This window comes from Ammodytes marinus (assembly GCF_949987685.1).
Source record: "Ammodytes marinus genome assembly, chromosome: 13".
In the NCBI taxonomy this organism is placed as follows: domain Eukaryota; kingdom Metazoa; phylum Chordata; class Actinopteri; order Uranoscopiformes; family Ammodytidae; genus Ammodytes; species Ammodytes marinus.
Window position 1 is genome coordinate 6,841,514 of NC_137217.1, and position 21,943 is coordinate 6,863,456.

Below are 21,943 nucleotides of genomic sequence, written 5' to 3' on the forward strand. Positions count from 1 at the left end.
ATGCTGAACACTTTTAAACCGTGCTTAAAATGACAGTAACTCCTCTAAGTGACTTTCTCAAGTTTGACCATTTTCTTTCTTATATTGGACATAAGTTTACTCCTTGTTTCCGATGCCGTGATACAACTTTACCCATAAAATAGAAACGTATTGCATCCAATATATACTGGCATGTATTCCAGTCCCAGTGATAATTAGAAATGCTTTACTTATAAAATCATGTATTAGGATCTCATTTTAATCAAACAGCTGATTTACCTTGAATGTAACAGACGCTTTGGTGCAGTAGAAGCCAATAGAAACAATAGGGTCTTTGGGTGTGTGTTGTTGGGGGTTGTTGGGGATGCCTCCTGTCTCCCCGGGGTACAGGCCTTCTTCACCCTCCTCCTCTGGGTCTACAATGGCTGGGACAAAGGACCAAGCCCAGGACATCCAACCCTCGTCTTCGTCTTCAAGACCCCCAGATTGCATGTAGAGGTCTGGGCTGGTGTACTGGCTAGACCCCTGGTTTTCCATATCCACATCCATCCCTAAAGGGGAAGAATTCTTCATTAATTATAATTCAAATAAGCAGATTCATTTACTGTAGTAGGGCCCGACCGATATATCGGCCGGCCGATTTAATCGGCCGATTATAGCACATCTCTGAAAAATCGGCAATCGGCAAAAAATTGACGATTTTTTTTTTTTTTTTTTAAGCAATCATGTTGAGTGAGATGCATTGCTGCCCCGGAAGTAGCCTACATGCATAACATTAAAGTTATAGCCTATTAACAACAGCAGCAGGTGTGTTGTAATACATTGGATTAATTCACACTTGACAGTTCCCCCTGACACCAATAGCAGAGTCATTGGTCATCTTTTGACTGTTAATAGTAATTGATAGAATTTATATAGTGCTTTATTGGAGGTCATTCAAAGACAAAATACAGACAAATTAAAGATAAGGTTTGGAATGGAGTCAGGTGTAATTATGCTTTCTTAAAGGTGAAGTAAGCAGTTTATTTATGTTAATATAAGTGTTAAATCGCTCTTTATTCATACAGTGATCACTTACATAATGTGCGCGTTTCATAAAGCCGATCTCTCAGTCAGCTGCTCTGCATGTAATCGGCAAATAAACTTATTGGAGGATCCCGAAATTTTTATCCAATCACAAGAGAGAATGCTACAAACCGACACACGTCTCACTCATGGTCTCACTGTCGGTGCACGCCAGAGCAACAGATGGGTGAATGCGCCTACAATGGCGGAGCAGGTAAAAATCCTTCCCAATGTCTGTTTTGATGGTTTTTATCATGTTTTATCACACTTATGGATCTGAGATGATGCTAGATAACTCGCTGCTTGAAGACCGCAGTGCATTAATGTGGTGACGTAGGGACGAGCGAGGGGACTGCTAACTGCAGTAACTGACAGGAAGTTAGCTAAAAGAACCATTCCGCTTACAGCACCTTTAAAGAAGTGAGTTTTGAGTTGACTTTTGAATGAGTTTATCTAGTCTGAGATGCTGATGTTTGGAGGGAGGGAGTTCCAGAGGATTGGGTGCAGTTACATAAAATGCTTAAAGCAGCTCCGAGTAACATTTAAATATCTTTTACAGCCTCATGTTTCCTCAAATAATCATAAATTACCTTTAACAGCAAACGAGACCATCAGTGCAAAGAAATAGGTTTTTATATAGTTTTTATTACTGCATTTGGTCTGGTCGCACACCCAGTCCGATTTTCGGTTCACGCGTGCATGCTCTATGGTCACATATCCGTATTGGTCACAGATTTCAGTGTGGCGCAACAACGCGATTTGAGAAGCCTATCCCTCCAGGTGAGGGAAGGGGAGCGGGAGCCTTGTTTGAGACAGTTGTTTGTCGTCATAATGACTGATAACGGGGCTGAACCATCAAAGAAAAAAAAGAAAATGCAAAGAAGAAAAGCTAAAAGGGAGAGATAGGCGGGCGGGAGGGCGTTGCCAAGCAACGTATGCACAATTTCACGGGAGCGAACTAGACTCCTAAATGAATGAGCGGTAGCGTACTAAAACTAAGTTTACTTTGCCTCACCAGCATCATCAGGTGACCATTATTCATCTGAAATAGTCAGTATTTACAACAACATAAACACATTACCTCATCGTGATCCATAGGCTACTAACTGCCGTCTCTCGTTCATTCGCTTTCTATGAGGACACGTAATCTTTCAGCTCCGTGAGAGGTGACACTGCATCAACTCATTGCAATCAGGTGTGTGTAGCACTGACTGGCATTAGTTGATGCTGTGTCACTAACCACTCTCAAGGAGCCGAAAAGAGTCCGGTGCCCTCACACTTTCAACACACGGACATGCACTATATTGCTTCCTGATCATTTGAATCTCGCACGCCCGGTACGAGCTAGAAAACAGCTTCACGACAGCTGGCGTCGTAAAAATACTACCGCTTTTGTCCAAAGGGGACGCCAACGTGCCATGTTACTCGTAGTGGCTTTAATGTCTGAGTTTAAAAATGCGTCATGACACTTTAGACATATTTGTAACACTTTATTTTTTTTTAGATAATGCATATTTCAATAAATAAAAAGTTCCTGTACACCTATCGACAGTAACAAGTATTTATATATATTTAAGGGTTCAAAAAAGTAAATTTTTTCAATATATAATTTGGGGGGGAAAAAAAATATTGGCCGATTTAATCGTTATCGTAATTTTTCTCAGAAAATAATCGGCATCGGCACTCAAAAATCCATATCGGTCGGGCCCTATACTGTAGTTGTACTTTGACTCTGTTTTAGATGCTTAAGATGACTATTTTAGCAGTTAAGCTCCCTTCCAAAGATCTGGTGAACACAAAGCAGAAGAAAAATGCATTATTATCCTAAATTTTTTTTTATTGAATCAGTGTTCAGATAAAATAAATAAATTCCGCCTGAAATGTATTTTCCTCCATCAGATAAATCAATTTTAAGAAGCAGGTTCTGAAAACAAACTGGACAAAATAAGAGAAACCTGTTGATATGGGAAGTGTCTTTGCCCAAAGCAGCAAACTAAATTAATTTGTTCATGCCTTCAGGGTACTTTAATGCAAGCAAGATGTTTCAGCTGTCAACTGAACACACAAAAACAGCACAGACCAAGGCAGTTTCACAGTAGTTGCTGCCAATGCTCAAAAAAGAGGGAGAGAGACAGAGAGACACACAGAGAGAGTGAGAGAGAGGAAGTCCGTTCCAATGGAGGCCAGAGGGCACAGCCTGTCAGCCAGCATCCTGACAGAGGAGAGCCTTGCCCGGGCATCCCTGTGGTCAGGGCGGTGTTAGCTGGACCCAAGCATAGGCCACATCCACATAAAGCTAGGATCACATATTTATTTAGAAGCTAGCTGGTGAAGTTAGGATGTGAGGGAGGCAGGGCAGCTATGAGGCATCAGCACAAGCCCAGCTGGACTAGGGGTGCAGGTGAAGGTTAGAGTGGGTCGACTGTGGGACTATCAAGATAAACTGGATTGATTGGTCACACCCTCTGCACCTAGAACGAGTGCAAGTGGTAAACTGGGACACTGGCTACTGTAAGGCACCAGGTGAAGGTTGGATTGCCCGGACATACCATGCACAGGTTTAAATATGGGGCAAAGCAAGGACACCAAGGACTAATAGGTAAAAAAGGGAAGGGCTTTCAGATAAATAGAAGCTCAAGGCTGTCAAAAGGCCAGTCATTGTGTCAGCAACAGAAAACTGTCCAATAGGATGTAATGTAAGTCATTGGACTTGCATGATGGTTTTGTATGTAACATAAGACTATAGCAGAAGTATCGTGAAGCCCGTTCACTACTACCTTTCCCCTGTTTGTGGTTTCACAGGTTCCACAAACCGCCATGCACAGCCCGGTCCCTGATCCTGACCTCTGAACTCATCTCATCGTGTCTGTTTCCATACACATCGGTAGAGGGGAAGCTGATGTCAATACACAAGAATGTGTAATCCCATTCCTCGCAGCCTCACGTCCTCTGTGAGAAAACAATATTGTCCGTGAGGTCACAGCTTAGGAATCCCAGAGGCTAAGGCGGTGAAAATTATGACATATTTTAATTAAATCTTTCACTTTGCGAATTGGCAGTTGGAAATCCCATGTTATGGCTTTTTACTCCCCCGATTCTGTCCGATTCTATCTCTCATTTCTCTTTTTTTCACCTTTTTGTTTTCACTCCGTGGAGGCCTTTGAGGTGTCAGTTAAACAAGTTAAGCTCTTCCGCTTCACGTCACAGCCTGAAGTAGCCTACGTTTGAAATGCAAGGCAATCAAAATAAAAGCACAATTACCAATCAAGTGATCAAAACAGACCGGCTTAAGGAGACTTTGAAGTATTAATCCAAAGAAGTGAGAGAAAAATTCCCAGAGTGTGATGTTGGCTGGCCAAAATGAACGCTGTTGTGGAGTAAAGCACTATGACCACACAGGTGTAAAATAAAAACCAACACTGTTCTCCGCATCACCATGCAGTGCATACAAGGCCTGACTGGGTCTTTCTCATGGAAAACCCACAATCAATCAGTGTTATAAGCATGCATACGTCTATAAGCACTATGTAATAGGAAGTGACAGGGTCATGGTTGGTTTCCATGAGTCCAAGGTCTCCAGGCAGCAGTGTATGTCTAAGCTAGCGAGGGAGCGGGTGTGTAAGTGAGTGAACAGCTGAGTGACATTGAGACAGTGAGAGGGGAGGAGTGAGAGAAGGCAGTGCCCTCGCAGGCCAGTAGATGTCTCTCCATGTTTATAGAGGGAGAGGTGGACTGGTGACCACTGACCAAAGGCTAATCTGCTCGTCATATTAGGCATTCTACACACACACATGCATGCACTCAGGCGCACACACACCAACATTAACAGATATATTAGATCTGTCCATTCATAACTCCCTCACGGGTAATTCAGTCCATACAAACAGACACACTTGCTCAGCCCTACCTACTCTGATATAAAAAAAATGGAACACATATTAACATGTGGGTTTTATATTGTTTCATGCTGACAATACCAGCGTGATATTGATATCAAATTTTAAAAAGAACAAAAAAAAGACATTTTGCAGTCATGGCTGGAGAATGTCAAAAACAAAAATGTGTTTCATCCATGTCCATAGTCTTATATACTCAATGGCCTCCACGTCTTCAAATCATGACTAAAAAGACGCCCTGTCACGTCAGCGTGTTAGCATAAGGGAGCCACGTGAGGTTTATAAGGAGAAGATAGCCTGTGGCTTCTGTCTAATGGGTGCGTGTTGGTCTTATCCATTCAATAGGCTTCTGAAGATTCTGAGGCACTCCTACAAAGCAAACACAAAACCCTTGGTCCTATACGCACACATAAACAAAAAAAAAAACTACAAATGCCACGGGAAAAGGCAACTCCTCCAGGCAAACGTGCTAAACACACACGTGCATACGCACGGACACGCACGCGCACGCACACACACACACACACACACACACTGTGAGCCCTGCTCAGTTCATAATTCTTCACATACTTGTTGAAACCGTACAGCTTTCGATGCCGTGACCAGCTGGTCCATTGAAGCATAAGTCATCTATGTTTCCAACCGCTGAAATTTTTACTGTGTTTCGCAGACTTCATTGAATTTCAGACAGTAGGAAAACTAGCCGTCTACCCCTGGCTAAAAGTTTGCTTTGGTTAATGACACACAAGTATCCTGCATCATTCACCTATTAGGTCCGTTAATTAATGAGACTTTGGCTCAAACCTAAAAGAGAAAGATTCAAACAAACAACATGCAGCCACGGTGAATCATGGGCACATAAACACATGACAAGGCTTTTTCCACTTGGCTAATTGGCAAAGAAAACAACTACCTTTACATGGGGGAAAAATTAATAATCAAAGTTAGCAAGAGTGAAAAGGAAATAGCACGCACACACAAACAGAAACAAAGGATTTTGAAGGCAGAATATAAAGCAGAGATCCGCCACAAGCGGCCTATGGGAAATCAAATGAATGTGATGAAGCATTATGTACCATACTGGGATCATGTTCCAACAAACATGTGACAATGATTGTTTCTTACAAACTACAACCCACAAAAAATAAATATTCATGTAAGCTAAGTCGGGCTCTATAAGCGTCAACACACATGAATGTTATAGAAGGCAGAACCTATCCATGGTAAAGGCTTTCTCTATTGGTTAAGAAAAATACATTATATACTCTTATTATAAATCATAAAACACATGAGCTGTAATTCTACTTCTATTATCAAAAGAATTCAGCTTTATTCCTTGAATCAGAAATAAATACACTGAAAACCATATGTCCATGAACAAGCCCAAACCCCTCCTAACAAACACACACCCAACTACTACAGTACATACACGCACAACTGCCCCCCCATCCCCAACCCCTGTCGATTACTTCCAGCATAACAAGATCTGGGGGCGCTCAGGTTCCAAGAGCTGGTCCCCTCTTGTATATTTTTGTGATGGGATACTAATTCATTCTCAGAGGCTCTGCATAGCAGTAGCATGACACGACTCTTACATCTGGCATTGGACACCGAACTGGAAGCTGCGCCAACTTGCAGTAAAAGTTCCAGGCCAACAGGCAGGGAGCAAAGTTAGAGGCAGTGAGCAAATGGGGCTGTATTGTGTCAGGGCTGCCTGCTTCCCCCTCCTGCCCACCACTTCCCCTTGCACCATAATTTGCTCCCGGTGCTACAGAGGCTGATTTAGCCCAGCGGGAACCTGGGACTTGATCCTGTACTATTTGGCTGGGAAGAGGATGAGCAGTTGGGGAGAGAGATGAGATGGGTGTTTAGGGAATGAGGTGGGGTTTTCTTAAGGGGGCGGCTGCAGCTATTAAAAGTATATAGTCTACGTATATGTGTATGAATGTGTGTATGACTGTGTGTGTGTGTGTGTGTGTGTGTGTGCGCTGTGCGTGCATGCGTGCGTGCATGCATGCGTTCGTGTGTGTGTGCATGTAAGTGGTATGCCTGTGAGAGAAGCCGAACTGCATGTGTATATTTTAGCTCAGCTCCTGGATGTGGGGAGGGAGAGTGACTTCCTATGGTGCTCCAATAGACAAAGATGTGCCTGTGTTTGATTCATCCTCCTTTCTTCCCCCGTCTTTCTTTTGGATCCACATGGAGGGGATCAGGCCTGACGACAAGGGTCTGTGTTGAGTTACACGCTCCGGCTTTTGTTTGTGGAAAAAGCAGGAGGAGTGCACACCATGGTCAAAGTGATGTTAAATGTCCCGTTTAGAAACAACAGCAGCATATGGACAGACGGAGAGCCCCTGAACAAGAACAAGGCAACACGCAGGGAGTCGTGAGATGAAAACGCTGTCTAAGGGGAAAAGTCAAAGCTTTGCGCATGGTCTGATGGCTCATTAACCACTTCAGAGCTTTTGGACCACATTTTGTCGGAGAGAAATATGACTGCTGCAGGAACCACACTGAAACACAAATGCTGTATTCCCAGTGAGACCTCAATATATCATTTCCAAATTAATTTTGAGAGAACAGAATAATGGCTTTGGAAGCGGTCCACTTTTATGCTTTTGTTTTGATATGCACAACCCTTTGCTTAGCACATGGGTAGAAATGTACAGCTACAGTACAGCAGTTTCAGCAAAAAGGAAAGCCCTGGGGCCGGTTGCACCAACTGGTCTTAACTAAGCCTGGTCGTAACTGCTAAGTAGGGCTTAGCTAAGACCAGGCTTAAGAATGGACCTAACGCCGGTTGCACCAACGGGACTGACGCCTGGTCTTAACTACGCCCGGTCTTAGCCATGCGCGGCCATGTGAATGTTCCATGGAATGCGCATATCACTGCGTTGCTAGGATACCTCATGACGACATGCTATTTTGTTGAGACTGGACATCCAAAATGATGAGGAAATGAGAAGAGAAATTTCACTTATTCAGAAATAAGAAAACTGATAGAAATAGACCAACAGCGAGAACAAGGCACACTGACTGCAAGCAGTCCAACGAGGCTACTAGTGAGGGGAAAAAAAGCAGCTTGGCGTGTGATTAGGTCTAGGCTACAGACAGCGTTAAAATAGGCCTAAATATTAGGCTACATATAGCGCTATAACCTATCTACTCGGCCCAGATTTTACGTTTATAATGCCCCCTGCTTCCCATGCACAGAAAGACGAGAGCCTTCAGTAAAGCGCTGAGGTGCGCACTGATGCGCATTACCAATAGGTTCTCATTAGAAATTCAATCAAAACGTAGGTTTTACAAAATTAATAATAAAAATTGTGACGTTGTTTTAACAAAAGCCAAGACATAACTGGTTTATGCGCGCGCAGCACATTGTTTTGTAGGGACTTTTTTCTTGTGCCTATGACTCTCAGCAGCGCTCTCTCTATGACAAAAAATGACCAAAAGTTAGAGGAAAGCCCGTTTGTGGGAGAAGATTGGGTGCACACTTCTACATAGGCTTTTACAGTAGCATAGTATTTATTTTCTATTGTTTTTGTTTTTATAACGGATCGTTGCGCACACAGCCTATGTGACGACGAGCCTCCTCCTGTGATGGAGGAGGCTCGTAATTTTTGTGAAGGCTACATAAACGTGTTGTTAACATAGAGGTCTACCCTTTGTCATGCGGACAAAGCATGGGAATAGAAAACAGTAAACAGTAAAAGCAGTGTCGATCATACTGTAGTCTACAGCGACAGTCGAGAATTACGATCAGATTTTTCATTCTCCCCCTCTCTCTTCCAGCGCACTTGATCCAAGCGCACCGCCACCGTTTATGCCCGTAAAAAGCTAGGTGTACACGGGCCCTTTATTAAAAAGTAACAAAATCACATTGAGACAACTTAAAGTTGGTAAAGTAGGCTATACAGGTGCCTGTCTGCGTGTTGCCATCGCCGTATGCAATTAATGCCACAGCGCATCAAGTTAGGCTACTTCAGTGCATTATGCCAACAGCTGAGTCTTTTAACAAGGGATCCATGCAGAGCTGCAGGTGAAGGGATCGCCTCTCCCGATTAACCAGTTAACTTGATGCGCAATGGCAATAATTAAAAAGGAAGAGCAGGTAGGCAGACACCTGTATGGCGTTTTACCTTGAGAGAGAGAGAGAGAGAGAGAGAGAGAGAATACGTGCGGCACACCATTTCTTTCCGCGAGCATTACTCATATTCTCTCATACCTTTGCTTTTGTTGACACACAACTGGATGGATTTGATGTTTTTGGTATAAAAACAGCTTAGAATTTTGACTTTACGCCTGCCCCTGACCAGGCATAGGATTTACGCCTAGTCTTAGTGAAAAGAACGCTAAGCCCAGTTGGTGCAACCGGCGTAACTGTTAGGTCGGACTTAGAACGCCAAGTTACGACCAGGCGCAGTTAAGACCAGGCTTACGCCCAGTTGGTGCAACCCAGCCCTGGGCCATAAGAAGACGACTGAATTGTTGTACTATTGCAGGAATGAATCAATACATTAAAGAGCAGAAACTGCTCAGATATTTTGAACACATTAAAAATTAAATAAAGCATCCATCATTGTTGTATAAACAATCAATCAATCAAAAAAAATTGGTCGGACATAATCGTCACTGTTCTTCCTAAGAGACCTGACTCACCGGCTGAAATGGCTGCAGCCTCCCTGATATGACCATTGCCCTCTTCTCCATCGCCCTCCTTGTGTGCTCCGATCTCCCCATAGTAGAGCGCAATGATCAGCTCTAAAATGCGTATAAACATGGGGAGCTGCTGGTCAGTGATGGACAACTTCAGGCTCTCTACCATGGTCTGGATCTGAGGGAACATCAGAGAAGAAAATAATAAGAGATGATTTGAACTTTGAAATTTGATTTGTTGAATTATATGTCTAGATGGGAAATGAGCTACAGCCCCGAACTGCTTCTGGCGGGGCTCCCGCATAATGTGAATAGGAATGTTAAATGTGAAGAAAGGGTAGAGCTGCCACAGGCCCGTTATAACTGATATTCCTAACCGGTGAAGGCTGAGTGTTGCATGTAGAAGACACAATTTCTGCTCCTGTTATACAAAGTTATATGATGACCTACAGTTACAAACCACAAATTATGGTCTGAACCGGAGTAGATGTATGGTGTAGATTAACAAGAAGGAAGTTGATACATCCCATTATACAAAGAAAATGTTGGGATGAAGATGTCAGGTCAAAATGGAAACAAATGTACCCACATAATGTATGCAATGTCAACCCGTGTATTAAGGTAATTACAGCATGATTGTAAAATAAATCTTGTTATTTTCAAGGGTTCATAGGTTTAAAATGCATTAGCAAAATAATCAAGATGTTACTTCATAAAGAAGTCTCTATCATATTAAGGAACAAGACAGCCAGGAGTCTAATGTGTTATTTTCATCAAAAATCTTACATCATTCAACTGACAATTCTCTTGTCTAGTGGGAAGATTTTTAGTTCTAGTGGGAAGTCAGTGGTGTAGAATAATGTAAGTCATTATCCTGCTATTGATGTGAGAACCGCTAATCTGACAAAAATGATTCACATGTTCCTGTAAACTGTTGCGATACATTTTTACTGTTACACTGTCGTTTGTGACACGTTTGGTCAATGGAAAAATCCCATTAAATTAACCCAGATAAAAGCCCTTCTTATCCAGTTTTGGGCAGATAACGGCAGTTCTGGTGTTATTGCTGAGCCCTGGACTTGCTTACTTTGATGACAGATGGGATCTTGGAATTGATGTTGTCATAGGTAAAATGGAGGCGTGTTCTGAAGGAGCATTTGTAGAGCAGCGGGTCCTGGTAAAACTCGATCTTGCCACTAGCGTTCCGCTTGTCCAAGCACACAGTACAGTCGGCAAAGTTGATCACTTTTCTTAGGACCAGCTCTGGAGCTTCGCAGGGAAAAGGGAAAACAAAATGTATGCATGAATGATACTTTTGAATTGAACACATAAGGGGTTGACCCACTGTGCTTGACTTTAATCAAACATGTCGACGTACATGAGAATTCTCACAGAGAAAGGTCTGCCTACAGAGACTGAGGTATCACTAAACCCAAACAAAACAATTATACACACACTAACCGGCCCTGGCAGTATATACTCATTATAGTGATCTAGAAGACCAGGAGAAATGACACTGCAGGCATCATAGAGCTGTTTTGTAAGTACAACCAAGTGGGTTGCGGTTGCGTGTGTGGTGAGTGTGATATGTATGTGTATGTGTGTGTATGTGTATGTGTATGTGTATGTGTATGTGTATGTGTATGTGTGTGTGTGTGTGTGTGTGTGTGTGTGTGTGTGTGTGTGTGTGTGTGTGTGTGTGTGTGTGTGTGTGTGTGTGTGTGTGTGTGTGTGTGTGTGTGTGTGTGTGTGTGTGTGTGTTGGATGATCACTGAATTATCAGTGACTCATTCACCCCTGACAGACCCGATAACAGAACTCACCATTCCCAGAAATATTTCATTCTCCAAACAGTGCCAGTAACTATTGTTGTAACCAATACTTGCTTCTCATGTTCGATAAGCCCCACTCACCCCTTAACAAGAAATTCCACAGTGATAACAATGACTAAAAATGACCACTTCATGATATCTCTATGGATATGCTGTAGGCTTTAGTAACTCCCTATAAAGAATCAATTATTTCTTGTTCAAAGTTGATTCAAGTTCAACAATAACCCAGTAGTTTGTACTGTAAGACATGGAGCTTTTGGAGCAATGGGGCAATGGATAAAAAACTCTTTATAGAACATTTAAATAGGCTTATAGTATTGTTGCTGTGAATAAGCACTACCAAGAAGGACTTATCGATGTTGTGGAATACCTACCAGAATCGTTTAAAGCCTAATTTGCAAGGTTTGTGAAACCTAAAGTCCAAAGAACAAGTTAATTTTCAAAAGAAAGCTTAGGCATATCAAAGGTGGAGTCCGCAATTCTGAAGAACGCTTGTTGCCTGTTTACGGAGACCAGGCTTTGAATTAATACTGTTTTAAGCACACAGAGCAGGACAGGTAGGGGATCTTGAAGAGTTATTCACTGATTTTGAAAAAAAAAAGTTTTTGACAACAAGTATTGTCCAGAATCGCTTAATCCACCTTTAATTTGACAATTCGTCAAAAAGGGCCATGTTGTCTGAGGCTCTTCATGTTGAATGTAACAGCTCAACTAAAAAAACGTGTGGAACGCTCAATCATACACTACTCTATTGGAGACTGCAGATGGAATGGCTATGGACTAGATCCACAAGTCACTGTTCACTAGGGTAGGATTAAGGACTGGTGAACAAATTGATTTTGATCAGTCCCACCCTCATCAGGTGTTCCAACACGAATGAGCAGCATGGATAACATCCTCATTCTTTCCTACAAGTAATCAGTGTCTCCACCTCAAGAAATTAATACCGAAAAATCCAGCCCATGAACCGTGAAACCATCAAAAGCAATGGCCAAAAAGGATTGCACTTTTCTACTGTGGCATGCTAAAGGTTCAAAATCCCCCACCTCACCCATCATTTGTGGTTTTAAATGTGAGCTATTTGCTACGTCAAAGCCCACTACACATGCTCCAATCAGACTTGGGAGTTAATCAAGAGTCTGAATAGGAGACTACTCTTGGCAGCTGACATTGGGGATTTACACAAACAGCCATGTTTAAACTTGTCTGATATGTCTGTTTGACCTTCGTTTGAACTACCTAAATTAAACACTTACTGTAATATATAGTTTCTTGTCCGGGTGGATTTACTAGTTAATCCCACTACCAAGGAATGTAAGCAGCCATTGCTCACCAGTGATGTCCATGAAGGCCCTCTCCCATAGATCGTCCACGGTGTAGCACTCTGCCGAAGTGATGTTGACCGACAGCACAATGTCATCTTCTACGTACTTCAGGATTAGGTTGTTCACCACAATGTTCACGTTGTTCAGTACGCGCCTGATCAGGCTCTGCACGTAACCTACAAGCACAAGAGCGAACACATTAGAAACATGTTAGAATGCACAAAAAGCCCGCACAAAAAGCCTATTTAATTACACAGAGACACACATGCACACAGGAGTATGTAGTAGCTCTATATAAGCATATATCAGGGCACATTAAGTTAGTGTTGAGACACCGTAAAAGAGTCAAATCCAGAGCAGCATTCCCTGAATGTCAAGGCTCAATACCACTGACCCCTGCCGTCCTCATGGGCCCGTAAATAAGAGGAGGTCCTGACATGTTATTTTTCACCACAGTCTATCCCTTGCACATGTACAGCGAAAGGAGCTAAATATCCATAAGAAAACATTTTTGCTTCTCACCCTGCCGGAGCAGCGCTACAAATCCTGGGTGAATTTATGAATCTCTGAAGAGCTCTTCTCTCCTCTCAGATGCTAAGTCCTGTGTAACCCAAAAGTATGCACATGCCGCCTCAAACGTATCCCTCTCCCAAGCCTGTGTAAACCACTGAGGAGCCTCCGTGCTCACTTAAACGTACACAAGCCTCACCGCACGAGGACACACATGCACACTCACAAATACACAATCCAGAACATAACTTTTATCGCTTACTTTTAGGGAGACAGCATATATATTTTTGAACAAATGGAGACGGAAGGCTAAGGAAATCGATTTTGTACAAATGGTAAGAAACCGTTTTTTTTTAGCGAGGGATATGGTGGCTTTGTGGTGAAGAGGTGGAAGGACGTAGTAACCCAGAGCAAGCCAGGGAGAAAGAGCAGTCCGGTAGATTGTATTTCAGCAGGGCTCGGGGAGCCATCCTGCAGTGTTACCAGTTCCTCCTAATGGCCACAGTGACGCCCAGAAACAGAAGCTTTGCAGGAAAAACATACATGGTAAGGTCATTACTCAGCGAAGTAAGAAAGAACTTAAAATATTACAGACAGGGGAGTTTTGACCATAAAATATGAAAATATACAGCCATAAATCCTCCTGACCACAGGGCCAATGGCATTATTCATTCCTCCCATGTACTGTTAAACACAGTCACTACAAGTTAAAACATATAAACCTTTAATGCTTTTCCCTTATTTTCCAAACCAAATGTTTGTCTTCCTGCATCTAAATGCCTGGCTCAGGGCATAGCAGATCCGATAATTAGGCAGAACTAAATGGTGCTGTTGATGAAAATATTTATATGAATTGGTTAACTGTTCTGTCACTTGTACACATGGCCCGACTTTGCATTAGCATAATCCAATTGACAAAATTCTCATGAGTTTGCTGCCTGACCAAACAGAGCAGCAGAAAGAGAGGATGACATAATACAACTCAACCCATAAACACAATGTGTGTCTGTGCATGGCCTTGCATGCACGCATGTGCTTGTGCTTTTTTACTTCCATGCATGAATGTGGCTGTATGCGTGCGTGTGTGCGTACATACGTGCGCGTGAGCCTGTGTTTCTGGGGGTCAGTCAGAAAGCTGCTGTCGCACATGCAGCCTGGGCAGTAAAAGCAGCACTTTACCCCCTGCTATTTCCTTCTCTGGATTTAATTTACCCGTGTCAGGGTGTCTCTCTCTCTCTTGCACTTGTTATACCTCCCCTTGCCTTGCACCAAGTCCAGGGCCCCAATCCGTCTCTCCGTGAGCCATCGTGCCGCTCTGAACTTCTGTAAACAATTGACACAGTCAGCACCTGCGCTGCGGCCTACAGGGAAGGAGCCCACTTAAAACTGTTCAACCATAAAATGACTGGAAAAACCAGCTCCTTTATGTGATCTCAGAACAGGCCAAGCACTCTCTTCAGTGCGATACAGGAAAGAAACACTATACTGTCCATGCTCACCATTTTTCCCTGTATATGGAAAGTATTAGCATATCTGCCCTGCCACTTATTAGCCATGGAGAGAAAGACTGACAAGTCCATCAGACAATAGATGTACTGTAAGTTGGTGTAAGTTGTGTTATTCTGAAATGTAATTAGTACAGTTACCATTGTAGCCAAGAGTAATAATTCAGTAGCTGGAAATAGTTCCTTACAAGTGTTGAGTGTAATGTTCAGAAATTCCTATTTAATTTTGTATCTTTTATATGAAAAATATAAAATACAAAGAATGTAAATACAGTGGTACAGGATCTGATCTCCACCATGGCACGTTTTCTGGAGGACTGTGGAAACACCATACTATTAGGTTACAATCACTGATAATATAAGCCACTTAATTATGTTAGCCACTCTATTAGCTCTGGGGCCTCTTATAGTAAAACTGTAGATTGACAGAACCCAACCATGCATGGTACAGCAAGCCTCCACAACTGAAGAAAGCTCCAGCTGGAGAAAGCTCCAGCCTTTACCGGTGTGGGATATTCTCTAGCCATAAGCAGCATATTCCAGTAATACCAGAACAGCTGCTTTACTGAGTAAAGGCCCCAGTACCAGGACAGCAGTAGCACTGGACCACAGATTTATCTCAGGAGTGTGTTTGTATTTTAGTCCATGCAAATCTCAAAATCCTCCAATCACACGCATACTTACTCAACCATGCATGCATGCACAATTCTTCACACACAAAGCAACAAGCGTACTCTCATCTGACACATACATTTAGCTACACGCACTCACACAATAGTACATACACATGCATATAAACACACAAACACGCTATGGCAAAAGGAATTAACACACCCACATGTGCACTGAATTTATGACCATGTCATAATGCACATTTTGTGCTTATGTGGGAAGGTTGGAAACTACTATTCCATCCGGACAGCAGTTGTTATCTTCAGATATCAAAATCTTGAACAATCATTTGGTTTGAGCATTATTATCCAATAAATAAAGAGTAGGACTGGAATTTGGTCCCAATAATGTGTGATCCAGCTGAAAGTAATATTCGATAGAGAAAAACAGAAGAAATGGTAACAATAATACCCTAGTACTCCTAATGGAAAAGGGTGATAGAAAATCACTGGTAACTACAGTACACACAAGTCAACTATGTAGGTATAGAAGAACTTATACAAATAATATATTGTTTGCAGATGCAGAGTGTCCATTAATGTTTACATCAAATGCCTAAGTATTCACACATGACGAGAAATAATCTGGAAGAAAATGTTAAATGATCCTCCCTCACAGTGTCCTAGAGAAACAGTCAACTGCAAAAGTCATGATAAATGTCCTTATGCATTGTTGTGTCTCTCTATAAATCACAGGCACTCAATCACAGGTACAATATGGGGACCAACTTTGATCCCCCCAACTCACAGGTAGCAGGCTTAACCTAGACTCAAAGCAAGACGTGTTGCCACTATTAAATCTCTTTGAACTCATATAAAACAAAACACACGTTCAGCAGTGTCAATAGTACCAAAGCAGGAATCCCCTCAAACAGCAAAAATGTGGTTCACAGAAACGGTGGCCGCTGGTCCCCCACAAGCAGCAGTAAACATAATCACTCACAGAGTCGCCCAAGGTGGAAGCACTTGGTCTTTGGTCTTTGTGTGGCTACCAATCCCATGGCATATGAATTAACATCACTATTTTCCACCATGGGGAGAACAGGGAGGATAAATTCATTCAGCATGTGAGAGCTTAGGGCCAAATGACTGGATAATTGCTGGTGGGCTGCTTTTTAGTGTCGACCCGTGTTTTGTTTTGGTTGTTTTGAAGGAGAGGGGAGCAGACGCAACGCAGGGGTTTGTCAACGTAGGTGCTGACAAAGAGGTACGACTGGCCACTGCACTGCAATGCTTTCACAAACGCATCTACACACACTGTCACTCTGTTACAACACATCCTCACACTGTACAAGGCCATCTGAGACGGACGCATGGAATTGTCCTAATCCCAATCTGAGTCTGCAACCATTTTACTTTTTTTGTTGCTTATAGCAAAAGTCCAACATTAGCTTTTTATTATAACATTACAACATTTATATTTCTTTTTCATACATAATACAGCTGCACAGTGCACAGTTAGCCACTACAGTAAAACAAAGCAAAAGCAAAGCAAAAAAGAAATAAATGAGCACACAACTTTCCTTTAATGGTTTTCTATTATTTGCGTTGTCTTGTAATGTATTTTATTTTACTTTTTATCTATTGTTTACTAGTAATATTCATGTTATAAGTAAAGAGGAGTGTCCATGATATGGCATGATACTCTGAACTTTGATGTTATTATGTTATTGCATATCGTAGATAATTTCGCAGGCCAAAAATGGAAATACAAAAGATACTTAGGAGAACAATATATTAACCATACCAGTGGACAATAACAAGTCTAAAATGAGGTGATCACACGTCTAATGAATAAATGTCTACAAAATGTCCTGTGGGCACTGCCGTGAATGCTGTGCTATGTTATACCTTTGAAAAATATCCATTAACTACATTATGGACTCCTGACAGGTTTGTTTTGTATCTTATTCTTAGGAAAACATCCTCTGTCTGAGTCATAGCAGGTTAGTTACACCTCATCTACCTTTTCATTAGGAGGGCTGGGATTACAGCATGCATCTGTTTCCTCACTGTTATTGAGGTGCTACAACCTTTAACCTCAGAGTTGTCTCCACAGCCTGTAATGGGTTAAAACCAGGTCCATTGCTGAAACACTGGTGTGCACTAAATTAAACAGCTACACTAAAAGACACACACACACACACACACACACACACACACACACACACACACACACCTGGGAGATCTGTTGGAGGCAGGCCCAAAGGGAGATGCTCGGGTGTGAGGCACCCTGCTTTAACAGCTGGGGAGAGATATTATCTCATAACGTCAGGCCTGGAAATGGATCCTCCCCAGATAAAACCAGCCAGAAGTGTAGGTTCGTACATTCATGCACACTAGGGCTCTGGGAGGGAGTCTGACTGGGTGTTAGACTGTGACCTAGCTCTAAAAGCTCAAGACCCTCACCTCTCTCCTTTTGTTTTCTTTGTATTTTGCTTTCTAAAAAAGCTATATGTTTTCCTTTTATTTTAGTTTCCCCTTTACTGTTCAGGAACTTTTTACTGGTTCTATGTTTTCCCCGTCACTGCTGTGTCTGAGAGGTTGTTACAAGTCTATGTTGAATATTTCACTCTGATTTATTGCATCTTTTTTATAGATTTAATTAGGATTCAAATGGTATGTGCCACAATAAACATAAATAGAAAAACATTACTAGCTCATATGAGGTATGTGAATGCATCTTTGTTAAAAATGTATTTAAAATATATTAATACATTTGAAAATATAGAAGAAAAAAATATATATATTTTTAATAGGCCATTATCCAGCCCCATTCAAACAAGGACATTCTTTGTGAAGTGCAGTAAAGAGCTGGAGTAAGGCAGGCATGGAATCACTGGCCCTGTAGGAGGCATCTGGTCAAGTGGCCTCGTTGATAAGAGCCATCACTACATGATTTATTACAGACACATCCCCCACACTCTCTCTGGCTGATTTACACTGGTGAAAAATGCATACCAGAAAAACAAAAAAAACATATTTCTGATAGTGTAAACATGTATTACCTACATTTGAATCTGACACTGACGGCCTTAGGCATCTCACTACTAACAAGCCAGTGGAATTAAATCCAATTATTTTGCATCTAAAGAATTTTATAGGCTAGAAAACATCTAGATTTCCCGGTAGTGTAAATAGGTCTCAATCTCACTCCCCCACTGAGGTCTTGCCTGCCCTGGTGGTCATTCTGTGAGTAGGGAGTTGGAATAGCCTGACTGGCCCCGGGGGCCATCACTCACCTGGGGGCAGGTCCGGGTCGCTGGGGGCAGCCTGCTGGAGGCGGCGGGGCTTGGCCACGGCCTTGGAGCTGTCTGAGACACTACGACTGGTGGAGCTAGACCCGCTCTCGTGGTCGTCCTGGTGAAAAAACAAACATGAACACTTGTGAGGATAGGTGGTGGAGTAAACACAGGATTCTGCACATAGCTCTACAGAATTGCCGCAGTAAGGTTTGCCCTGATAGTTATCTTATCACAAGTAGTAATATTAAAGTAATAAACTATAGTGTAGAGTAGTATTAGAGTAATACAATAGAAGGTGGTGGTCTTTGTTTCTTATCTTGCCTGTGTAAATCAGGTTATGAGAAAAAACACACTGAATTATTCTATCCATCAAATTATTAGTGGCATGTATAAGCAGCTTAGTCAAGTGTCCTCTTTCTGCACATGCACAATAGAGGTCAGACAGTAAAGTCAATACAAAATGGGCTGACATGCTGTTGACTGAAGGTTTTAAGGCTCAAACTAAAACAACTTGTGTTGAGGTTTCAATTTATCACAACCAAAACACCAGTTTAATCCTTAATTTTCCTTTTTATTACATTGTTGATCTTACGATATTTGCCAGCAGGCTAGAACACATCTCCACACACGTGAGCAAGACTGATAACCAAATAAATCACATAAACTCTAGCTATGGGGGGGAATGGAACCAGTCTAATCTAACCGCTATCTTTAACTGGTTTTTGGGGATTATCAATTTATTTGTTTTCACACATTATGAGTCCCTATCCTCCTGCATGGCTGTGTGCGCAATGAACGGAGGAGTTATTAGGGAAGCCACTGACATACACCACTGTTTTTTAGCCCCCCTTCACACCAAACCTTCCCTCTAACCTTCCTCCCATCCCCATTTAACAACCATCTCCATGGGCTCTACAAATAAACTCTGGTCCTTGGATGAGAGGGGTTAAGGTCTCTCCTCCACAACAACACATGTCATCTGCACTCAGAGACCAGCGGCCTGTTAAGCCTAGGAATGCAAGTACAAAATGTGTGTGTGTGTGTGTGTGTGTGTGTGTGTGTGTGTGTGTGTGTGTGTGTGTGTGTGTGTGTGTGTGTGTGTGTGTGTGTGTGTGTGTGTGTGTGTGTGTGTGTGCGTGTGTGTGTGTGTGTGCGTGTGTGTGAGTGTGTGTGAGTGTGTGTGTGTGTGTGTGTGTGTGTGTGTGTGTGTGTGTGTGTGTGTGTGTGTGTGTGTGTGTGTGTGTGTGTGTGTGTGTGTGTGTGTGGTTATGTATGTGTAGGAATGACAATTAAATGGACATCCCCTCCAGAGATGGGCCTGAAGATAAACAAAATGAGCCAAGATATGGAATGAGGAGCTTATTTATTGGTTCAGCTTGAAGAGTGTCTCAGCCTAGTGGGTGCTCTGTGACTAAGACATGAGTTGCAATTATAACAATAAGTACAAACAGTGGACTCGTCATTAGATTCTGGTTGAAAATGGAAAAAAAAACTTTAAAGGAATACTTCACCCATACGGAACCGGCGTTCTATCATTATAAAATCACTATTATAATATAATGAATCAGGTTTTTCTTCCCTCAGTCTTCCCTTGGCCCAGCTGTCCTGTGAATCCTAACCCTTACTGTGATGTCACAAGAAGGAAACTATAGTGTTAGGCAGTGTGACCATAAAACACTCTTTCTGCCTTTTCTCAGGCTAGGATGATCCGATTTATTTATTTTTTGCACATTTATACTAAATAGGATCTCCGAGTTCAATACACCTTCATATTCCAATTGGTGAAGTCGGCCTTTAACTACATCTACTACTGCTGTAGACAATTTGAAAGTAGGCTTAGAACATCCTCAAATGCACAAAGCAACAAGAGAGAATGGTCTTATAGGAAGTTCCCATGGTTGTCCTGCTGATAATATTTTAATATGTTTTAAGAAATGTTTAAACAGTTTCCTAAAAGAAAAAAACCATAGCTCTCATATACAGTATGATGTCATCAAGATAGAAACTCTGGAGAAGCTCCATTAACAATAAAGAGACTGACTTTGTGGACTTGTAAAATTCCTACTAGCAGATTGTCACCTCCTCTAGAGGGTAATTGTCATTGTGTTTCCAAGTTTAAGGAGGGTATTGCATGTTCACAGTTTCTGATTCAACAGTTCATTATGAGAGGTCGTGGGACTAAAATGTATCAAATCTGTTTTTGATTGCAGAGGACTAATAAAGGGAGCTGTTTAAATCTTGTCAACCATAAATGATCAATTTGGAGAAAAAGAAAGAATGGTTTACTACCTCGACTTAAAGCACAAAAGATATACTATGACCACTACATTGGCAAGAACTCCTCTATAACTACAATACCGCATATTCACAGTAGGCACAAGCCTGCGACCGAGGAGGTAGGTAGAAATGAAAGAAAGGAAAGAAAACAAACATATTAGAACTGTTCTAAAAATAGAGAAGTCAGGGAAAAAGGTGGGAAGTTGAGGGAGTCAACCCTCAGTATGGCATTGATTAGATTAGGGGTTACCGCAGCACTGTAACCTTTTCACAGTCCGCACAGACTGAGGTAAGGTTGCAGCCAATCCGGGCAAAGAAAGGAGGTGATCACATGTGTTTAGCATTTAAACTGGGGATCAGCGTGGCAGTGTCTCACGAGTCCCTGCCTTATCCATTCCTGACTAATGTAAACACTGAAGGTGTCAAAACCAAATATATTTTGCTACTCCGTGCACAGACTTCACCCACACATACTCAAATGAGCAAATAAAAAAAAGCCACAGCCGCACCTTCCATGCAAGTCAAATGCTGTACATACTGTACATACACGTACCCCCTCCAAATTAACAAACATTTCCGAGTTGAGTTCAGACACAATTTAATGACAGTGAACCCCCTTCTCTGTGTGTGGTTGAGTAATGAAGATTAGGTTTTAAACATACTTTGCATAATTTGAGTTGCGGACACACAAAGAAGCAAGTATCCCCCGGTGCGGTAAAGTAAACAGGCAATTGCCAAAAGAGACGAGAGAGGCTCTGGCAGCAATATTTACACTTTGCTTCAGTAAGGGCCTTTGCGGTAGAGCTGCACTATGCAAGCAGCTCTTTCTCCGATCAGTGAGTGGTGGGAACTGGTAAACAGAATGGGGAGGAATAATAAATACTTCATCAAGGTTCCAAAGAATAGACATTGGAAAATAGTAAGAATTTGTCGCTCATTATTCACACTTCATTTGTAAACTGCAATATTTAGAGATCGT

General features: G+C 42.0%; 1 protein-coding gene across 2 annotated transcripts in view; it reads right to left on the minus strand.

Moving 5' to 3' along the window:
- The window catches only part of vps13b (vacuolar protein sorting 13 homolog B), a 379,499-nt gene that overhangs the window by 334,881 nt on the left and 22,675 nt on the right, over positions 1-21,943 (minus strand). For both annotated transcript variants that reach the window (XM_080038971.1, XM_080038972.1), the window contains exons 4-8: positions 18,685-18,802; positions 12,765-12,932; positions 10,687-10,868; positions 9,603-9,777; positions 259-530 (exon numbers count right to left, since the gene is read on the minus strand). In XM_080038971.1, coding sequence (XP_079895097.1) covers positions 259-530; positions 9,603-9,777; positions 10,687-10,868; positions 12,765-12,932; positions 18,685-18,802 — 915 coding nt within the window. The remainder of the gene's footprint in view (positions 1-258; positions 531-9,602; positions 9,778-10,686; positions 10,869-12,764; positions 12,933-18,684; positions 18,803-21,943) is intronic.